This window comes from Leptonychotes weddellii, chromosome 12 (assembly GCF_054177405.1).
Source record: "Leptonychotes weddellii isolate Sample4059 chromosome 12, ASM5417740v2, whole genome shotgun sequence".
Taxonomy (NCBI): Eukaryota; Metazoa; Chordata; class Mammalia; order Carnivora; family Phocidae; genus Leptonychotes; species Leptonychotes weddellii.
In genome coordinates, this window is record NC_138380.1 from 26,281,796 (window position 1) to 26,291,226 (window position 9,431).

Here is a 9,431-nt window from a genome sequence, read left to right on the forward strand (position 1 = left end):
CTGGGTCATAGGGTAGCTCTATTTTCAACTTTTTGAGGAACATCCATACTGTTTTCCAGAGTGGCTGCACCAGCTTGCATTCCCACCAACAGTGGAGGAGGGTTCCCCTTTCTCCACATCCTCGACAACATCTGTCGTTTCCGGACTTGTTAATTTTAGCCGTTCTGACTGGTGTGAAGTGGTATTCCATTGAGGTTTTGATTTGGATTTCCCTGATGCGGAGCGATGTTGAGCACTTTTTCATTTGTGTCTGTTGGCCATTTTGATGTCTTCTTTGGAAAAATGTCTGTTCATGTCTTTTGCCCATTTCTTGGTTGGATCATTTGTTCTTTGGGTGTTGAGTTTGATAAGTTCTTTATAGATTTTGGATACTAGCCCTTTATCTGATATGTCATTTGCAAATATCTTCTCCCATTCTGTTGGTTGTCTTTTGGTTTTGTGGACTGTTCCGTTTGCTGTGCAAAAGCTTTTTATCTTGATGAAGTCCCAATAGTTCATTTTGCCCTTGCTTCCCTTGCCTTTGGCGATGTTTCTAAGAAGAAGTTGCTGTAGCTGAGGTCAAAGAGGTTGCTGCCTCTGTTCTCCTCAAGGATTTTGATGGATTCCTGTCTCACATTGAGGTCTTTCATCCATTTTGAGTCTATTTTTGTGTGTGGTGTAAAGAAATGGTCCAGTGTCATTCTTCTGCATGTGGCTGTCCAATTTTCCCAACACCATTTGTTGAAGAGACTTTTTTCCATTGGACATTCTTTCCTGCTTTGTCGAAGATTAGTTGACCATAGAGTTGAGGGTCCATTTCTGGGCTGTCTGTTCTGTTGGTTTTGTTCCTTTCTAGGCTATCCTAAAAGTGCACTTCCTACCACCAGTATTCTAGTTTTGGTAAATAGCTCCAATTTCTATATTTCTACCTTTTTAATGAATGTATCAGAAAAACTGTAGATTCTTCCACCTGTTGCTTCTGGATTAAAGAGCTGTGAATTTCTAGCCCAGGACTTTTTACTTTTTTACTGTTGTGTTAATTTTCTGTGAAGCTGTTTTATCCCTGCTTGATTTTTGGAGGTTGAGCCTGAGGTTTGTGCCGGGTATATTCCATTAAATTTCTGCTTTTTTTCTCCTTGAGATGATTATATGTAATGATTTTCTTTGTCTTTTAAATGTCATCCTAAGAAGACAAGTTAGGGATGACTTGGAATTAGCATACTGTAAACACATTCCTTGATTTGCTCTCAAATATATTTGATACTTTTTCCTTATGCTGATCTGCACTCTTGCATCATTAATTTGTCGTAAGCAAACTAAAAATGTGTTAGGCTGAGATTTTATGAGATTTTAATTTAGAGATTTTATGAAATGTTCTCTCAGAAATTTAATGGAAAACATGAATTCCGCTAGACATTTGCAGTCGCTTATTGCAGTCCTGTTAGTGTGAGTGTAGAAGCAGGCCTATGGGACTGCGCCAGTAGGGGGTGGGTTTGTGAGGCGGTGACTTCGCTGGTGCAGGGGTCCTCAGCAGGGAATGGAAGTAGTGAAAAAGAACAGCATGCGTCTGCCCAACTGCTTACCCACTTCCAAAGAAATTTTCTAGGCCACATTCGGATAAGAGCGAAGTTATTTTGGAATATTAACTGGGGGGAAAGGTCTGTGAGTGTTGTGAGCGTAGTGTTCCATTTTGCTGGAAGTCAAAAGAGGATTTAAAACCAGTCAGGGATTTCATTTGAAAAGCCAAGGATTTTTTTTTTTTTTCTGCTTTTATGTGACGGTTTGTGGATACTTTAGTATCTGTTGTTTCCTTTTAGTATTTCCCTAGCCTGTGGATAACTAGTTAGCTTAAATAGATTGATAACACTGGCTTTTCGTATTATGTGCAAGGTGTTCAGATAACAGAGGAAAAGAAATCAATAATGTTCCATTTGCTATTAGTTTAAATGTTGATATTTTCTTCAGGGGAAATTGGGCAGAAGAAGGGGAGCTCTCCTAAGAACACTGGTTCTTGGATGCTCACCACCCCCACCCTGGCCTATTTCTTACTGGTGAATGAACAAACTGGATGGTTCACTTCCTTTCTGTGTCCTTCAGGGGTGTGCTGCTATTTTTATTTAAAACATTCTGTGAATTACTAGATCAGACATCAGCATTGAAACATCAATATCAAGGACAATCTAAAACAAAGGTCTCAGATTCATTAATCAAAATTTTCTTTTGAATTCCTTTCCTATACCGTAGGTGGAGTAGACTGAGGCAGCTGTCTAGTTAAACCTGTGCATGAATTTCCTGTCAAACTCATTTACTTGCTTTCTCATTTTCTTTTTAAAATTTCACCAATCTTGAGTAATTTCCTAGGAGGGAAATACACACAAATGTCGTGACATTTGTCCAGTTAATTTATTATATATACTTCAAGTCAAACTCAATCTAGGCAGGAATGCTCATTCTAGACCTAATGATGTTTGCCTTTTCTTTTGATTTTAGGAGGTTGTTTAATGAAAAGTGCCATAGACTGAAAAACGAAACATGAGGGTAGCAGGTAAGATACTTAATTCAGTAGAAATAGTTTTACTTTTCACATAACTTGTTTATTTAAATGGCTAAAAGAGAGAGTAAATAATCTTTTTCTATATTAAGAACAAAGCTGATATATATATATTTATATATATATATATTTAGTCTGTTATATATATATATAGAGAGAGAGAGAGACTAAATCACTACTTCGCCTACTTTTTTATGTAGTCAGTAAATCACAAATTGGACAAACTTTTGTGAAAATTATTTATACGAAATTTTTTTAAGTTACGGCTTTAATGTTTATGTTCTTACACATTAAGCTTATTTGCCTAATAGAATAAAATGCCCATATAAGTAACAATTTTGATAACCTAATAAGGAGACTGATTTTTGTTTTTGCTAATAAGTTCTTGCTTTTTGAGAAAAATAAGTCATAAAGTTTAGAAGAAGCTTACGTCTTTGCTATATATGTACTTACCTAGAAACTGGAAACTGGTGTATGTGAACAATTCGGTAAAATGTATGTTTGCTTAAGTGAATATTTGCTGGTTCGAGTTCAATCTGCATAAGTGAGGTTATGTCTAAGATAAGCATATTGAGGAAATTGCAAAACACAGCTTGATGTTCATAGTATTAAGGGAACTGTCTTTAAACATTATAAAAAGTTGCATAAATAATGGGAGAGGCTGATGACCTCTTCCTGCCTTGATTGTGAAAGTGTTTTCTCCCAGCACCACCCCTCCTTCAGCACAGCCAAGACCCTAGAGGAAACGCACACTTTACGTAGAAATTTCTACTATATGTGTTTCCAACATAGAAGGTAACTTGTAATTTCTCAAAATCGAGATAGCCTTTCTTGTAATTATCATCTTCTCACCAGCAAGCCAAGTAAAAATAGGGACACACTCAGATTAGTGCAGTCCATGGCTAGAAGGAAGAGAGAGTCTCATGGAAAGTTAAGAATGGGGACTATGACAATAGCCAAACTATGGAAAGAGCCTAGATGTCCATCAACAGATGAATGGATAAAGGTGTGGTATATATATACATATATATATCTCTCTACACAGTGGAATATTATGCAGCCATCAAAAAGTGAACTCTTGCCATTTGTAATGACGTGGATGGAACTAGAGGGTATTATGCTAAGTGAAATAAGTCAATCAGAGAAAGACAAGTATCATATGATCTCACTGATAGGACGAATTTGAGAAACAAGGCAGAGGATCATAGGGGAAGGGAGGGAAAAATGAAACAAGACGAAATCAGCGAGGGAGACAAACCATAAGAGACTCTTAATTTCAGGAAACAAACTGAGGGTTGCTGGAGTGGAGGGGGATGGGAGGGATGGGGTGGCTGGGTGATGGACATTGGGGAGAGTATGTACTATGGTGAGCACTGTGAATTGTGTAAGACTGATGAACCACATACCTGTACCCCTGAAACAAATAATACATTATATGTTAATAAAAAAAATTAAAAAAAAAACCTTGTAAAGTTGTTGAAAGGATTAAAATTTTAACCCCCCCCCCCCCCAAAAAAAAGAATGGGCACTATGGTGTGGTATGGTCCGGCCCCTTTATGTCCAGAGTTGAATGGTGACTAGCTCTGGAGGAGTCCGCTCTGTAACGGAAGTTCTAGAACTCTAACATTATGGAGGCTGTTCTAGTATTCACCTGCCTGCTCCTTTCTGGGGCCATCTGTTTATTCTATTACCAGTTCATTTCTCCATCTCGAACTTTTCTCTGCCTTAGAGCTTTTATTTCCTCCTAGTTCCTCTGATGGTCCAGTGCCAGTGAATAGGTCTTGGTTGAAGACTCACTTCTGCCAGTAACTAGTTATGTGACCTTAGGCAAGTGATCAAAAGATTTTCAGCCTTGATTTCTTTTCTGTAAAATGAAAATAATACATTGGAAAGCTGTGCTAATGCGATTATGCTTGGAAAGCATTTAGCTCTATAGAAGGCGCTCAGTAAATGGTGTGTGTGTATTGTATACACAAATGTATATATGTACATATGCGTATATATGACGTATATGACGTATGCAGTTTGTTTAGTGTAGGCTCACATCTAACTCTAATTGAGTTTAGTCTAGAACTTTCATGTATTATAACCTTGATATTTTATTCATTTTAATATTTTAATCTTAAACAGTAAAGTTTCATATATCTGTTCTAAGGGACAGGGAAAAGGTATCTCTGGTTGCACATGCTCATGATTGCTAGAAAATGAGTGGTTAAGGCTGTCATGTGATATACAGTCTTCCAGCCCTTGGTCTTAAGTGATCAAGAAGGAATGTGTCACCTCTTACCATTCATCTATTTAGCAAACACTTGTTGAGAGGAATGACTATGTCCGGGCACTCTGCTAGATCCTTGGGGGCAAGAGCTCAAAGCCTATTGGAATTTTGCTCTCTTAGGCACTAAACATGTAGGCAACTTGTAGTTGCTTTTGAAAATAAGAAGTGATTTTTGGAGGGGAGAAGGTTGGACACAGGAGGTGCAGAGATTGATTAGGTTAGTGAGGCTTCCTCACTGCCATCTCATTTCTGTGTTTGTAGAGTGTTTCTAAATAGAAGTGAGGAGCTCTGTGAAACCAGCACTTCTCAGCATCACTGGCCCTTTGAGAGCATCAGTTCATTCTCTTCCTGCTCCTTGAAGGATGTAGTCCTAGTTCTTGAGGTTTAGGAAATTAGAGCGAACACATAGTTCCTTTTTTACTCTTCCTTACCCACTGAGTTGAGTTTTGGTAGTGTTTTAGGAGAAGGTGGTAATTTGGTGCTAGAACGGAGTACTGTACCAAGCACTGGGCCCCATCAGGATTCCTGGATTCTGGGCCTTCTGCTGCTGTGATGTTATTTGTAATCGGGCGCATTTGCCTGACCTCTGGGCTTTTGTTTCCTTAAGGGTGGAGAGATGCCTGCTGATCCATCTACCTCTTTTAGATCAATATAAATTAAACTTTTGGTAAGAGGGGAATGGAGATGGTACAGGCAAATATTAGTATTGTTCCTGAAAAACCTAATGAGATGCTCTGAGATCCTAGGGGAGAGGGGAGGATATTTCTTCCTTGTCATTTTCCATTTCCTTTCCTGTCTTGCACTTTTTTTTTTTCTTTCCTAGATTTGCCTAGCTATGGAGAAAAAAGACAAGTCTTCGATTCCTGTTAAGCAGTTAGTTAGCTAGTAGCTGGTAGCGCTAACTCTGTGAGGCACCCAGAAATGGTTAAAGGTAGAAAGGTATGAAAGTCTACGAGCGTGTCTTGATGGAGCTTATCATGTAACCGCATTATGAAGCATGTGCGATAGGTGCTAGATTAAGTCCTCTAGGATTCCAGGAGGATAAGTGTAAGGATGAACACTTTGTTGTTCACCATAGCAGGAGTGCTTGTGTAGCTCTAAGAGACAGGATGGTTGGTGATAGGACAGGAAACCTGTTATATGTCACTTGAGAGTTCCTTACTTAGCGTCATGGTGTTGCCGTAGTATTTCCACAAGGTCCCGCGTTTTTGTATTATCCCTGTATAGTGTTGCCCTTTATATTTGGACAGGGTTAGGAATGCGTCATCCCACATACTTGGTGATGGTGTTCCATTTGCCATGATACTTTTGTGTAGTTTCGGTTTTTTGTTGTTGTTGGTTTTGTTTTTGTTTTTTCATGAGAAAACTAGGCAGATGAGTCAAGCAGTCCTGTGTTTGGGTTACTGGCCAATCTGATAATTCTTTGATCAGGAAAATCCCTTATCTTGATGGATGGTGGGTGCCGTTTTTGTTGTAACTCAAGTAAAATTAAGATCCAATAGATAAAATTTATTAGTTTTAAGAAATTTTTTTATAAGCTTAAATTTTTCATGAAAACGCATTCGTAAAAGTTCTGTGGTCTCAGGAGCTCATGCCGAATTATTTCTGCCCCTTTCTAGGTGCTGCAAAGTTGGTGGTAGCTGTGGCAGTATTTTTACTGACATTTTATGTTATTTCTCAAGTATTTGAAATAAAAATGGATGCAAGTTTAGGAAATCTATTTGGTAAGTTCCATTTTTTTCCCCTTTCTTAAATCTTGTTTTTGATTGGTTGTCTATAAATTTTTACCAATTATCAGCATCAAGTCACTCTGCTGTTTAGTCTGTCTAGAAAAGAAAATGTAAATATGTCAGTAAGTGAGATCCATTAGAATATTCTAAAATACGCAATAGGAAGTCTTAAAAATAATTCCGTATAAAGCATGAATCTTCAACATTTGGAATAGATTTAATGGGGTCTATTTCATTCATGGCATTCTAAATGAATATTCTGGAAGATACCACATGCTATTCGAGTCAGCTGCTAGAAAACTTGGAACCAAATCTAGCCCTCAGTTAGTAAGTGGAGTCATGATAATGCATTTTAAATACCAGCCACAGAAATCCATCTTGCTTTCCTACCCTTATTTCCTTCTGCATCATTTTTCTCTTTGCCAATTTATTTAATGCTATATTGTAAACATACCATTGTAAGCTACTTTAACTCAGTTTTTTAACAAAATTCTTAAGTTAGTAAAATAAGTTAACTTTTGGAATGTTTGAATAAGCTTTGGTTGAAACATTAAGGTATTAAAAAATTATGCATGAAAAGTGAGAATATGAAACCTAGAAACAGTATTTTGACCCATGAGACAGAAATCTGTTGGAACAACTTTGAGATCTCTGGAATAGGGAGTTTTGCTTTCCATAAATTAGTATTTGGAAGGGATCCCAAGACCTCGTTCACTTCTTCTCACATCTAGTTTCAAGACTCCCTTAAACCAGTGGTCCTCCAGCTTTAATATCAAAGGAATCTCCCCGGGATCTTGGCATACAGACTCGGATTCAGTGTCTGGGATGGGGCCTGAGAGTCTGCATTTCTAACAAGCTCCCAGGTGATGCTGAGGTTTCTACTCACAGACCCACATACTGAGTATCGAGGCTTTAGACAATTCTGATGTGTAATCATCAGTTTCTGTATAACCATTTTCAGGTCACTTTTCTTGCAAAAACTACTTAAAAGTACTTTTTATATTGCACTGAATTCTGTCTTTTATACTCCCCAGTAGTATCAGTGCACTGATCTTCTGTCTGCTGGAGTTCCCTTCCACACCAATGAGCTCTCAAATGGTTAAACTGCAGTCATACTCCTTCAGGCCATCTTTTTTTGTAAGTTTTCATCTTCTCCAGTTACGGAATTCCCCCCACTCTGAACCATTCCTCTCAGTGTACTGGCTGTTTTCTTCCTGAACCATCTGTTTTTCAGTACCCATTTTAAAATGAAGTATCCAGGGGTGCACCTGGGTGGCTCCATCGATCAAGCGTCCAACTCTTGATTTTGGCTCAGGTCATGATCTCAGGGTCGTGAGATCCAGCCTCCTGTCAGGCTCCGCACTGGGCATGGTACCTGCTTAGGAGTCTCTCTCTCCCACTCCCTCTGCCCGCCCCTTAAAAAAAATACACACACACACACACACACACACACACACATAAGGATTCAGTATAGAGTAGTCATTACAAAGTACAGTGGTATCTTCTACCTACTTCTACCTACTTCTGTTACTACGAAGAGGCCTGCCTGGTGTCCTTTGAGAGCACAGCTGGTTGTGGTTGAATAATGGGGCAGAAAAACACTGAAGGCTTTGAGGACTTGTTCAGGGTCACTGGGAAAACAATGTGTATGGCCAGGTCACCTAAGAAAGGTTGATGGTAAGGGAAGAAGATTGTGGCAGAAGCAAGTTGAATGTTTTGTTAATTTTAAGATTTTATTTATTTATTTGACAGAGAGAGACACAGCGAGGGAGGGAACACAAGCAGGGGGGTGTGGGAGAGGGAGAAGCAGGCTTCCTGCAGAACAAGGAGCCCGACGTGGGGCTTAATCCCAGGACCCTGGGATCATGACCTGAGCTGAAGGCAGACGCTTAACGACTGAGCCACTCAGGCACCAGTTTTTTTCTTTTTTGAAGTACTGTAGAGACTCGCTTGTCTATAGCTTTGGGCAGAGATTCAGGGAATTACAAGTCAATGGGATGAGACTGAACAAACAAGAAAAAGAGGGTTCTTGAAAGAAGGAAGGCAATGGGACCATTGGTACACATAAAAAAACTACTTTGGAAACAGGCCCAGTGTTTTCAGAGAGAAGAAGCTTGGGCGAATCCACAGCCGCGCTCGCCCTAGTTTGGCTCTTCATCTCTAGTCTGGACCGTCTGTGTAAACATCGCAGGGATGCTCCATGTCTGTTTCTCGTCCTTGGTATCTGTGCTTCATCGCTGCCAGAGCAGTTCTCTTAACACTCATGAACCTTTGGTACTTCTGACAACTAGAGAGTAAAATCAGAGTCCCTACTTAGGATGGCACGCTCACACCCTCAAGCCGCCTCTGCCCCTCCCCTCCTTACCTCGTGCCTTGCACTTGCTGTGCCGGTCTGCACAGCATCTGTAGACCCACACCCCAGCCTTGCTTATGCCAGTTCCTCACACTGCACATCTTTCTCAACCCCCCTTCCTCCGTTAATCCTTCTCATTTTTCAGAACTGCATAAATGCCCTTCTTGAGAGAAATTATATTTGAACCTCCCCCTTTTCCTATTAGAATGTGTAGCTTCTTTTTTGAACTGTTTGTTCCTAAAGCATAGTACTTATATCTCAATTTGGCACTCATTTTATTCTGCCTTACATTGTATAATGTCTTTTATTTTCCACGTGTCTGTTTCCCCTTATTAGAGAATGAATCTTTTTTTTTTTTATTCTTATGTTAATCCCCATACATTACATCATTAGTTCTAGATGAAGTGTTCCATGATTCATTGCTCGTGCATAACACCCAGTGCTCCATGCAGAACGTGCCCTCCTCAATACCCACCACCAGGCCAACCCATCCTCCCACCCCCCTCCCCTCTAGAACCCTCAGTTTGTTTTTCAGAGTCCATC

General features: G+C 39.5%; 1 protein-coding gene across 3 annotated transcripts in view; it reads left to right on the forward strand.

Annotated features, from left to right (window-relative positions):
- Positions 1-9,431, forward strand: part of FAM3C (FAM3 metabolism regulating signaling molecule C) — a 52,383-nt gene that overhangs the window by 9,923 nt on the left and 33,029 nt on the right. For all 3 annotated transcript variants that reach the window (XM_006727819.3, XM_081800188.1, XM_081800189.1), the window contains exons 2-3: positions 2,470-2,524; positions 6,425-6,529. In XM_006727819.3, the coding sequence (XP_006727882.1) occupies positions 2,512-2,524; positions 6,425-6,529 (118 nt within the window). In that variant the 5' untranslated portion in view covers positions 2,470-2,511. The remainder of the gene's footprint in view (positions 1-2,469; positions 2,525-6,424; positions 6,530-9,431) is intronic.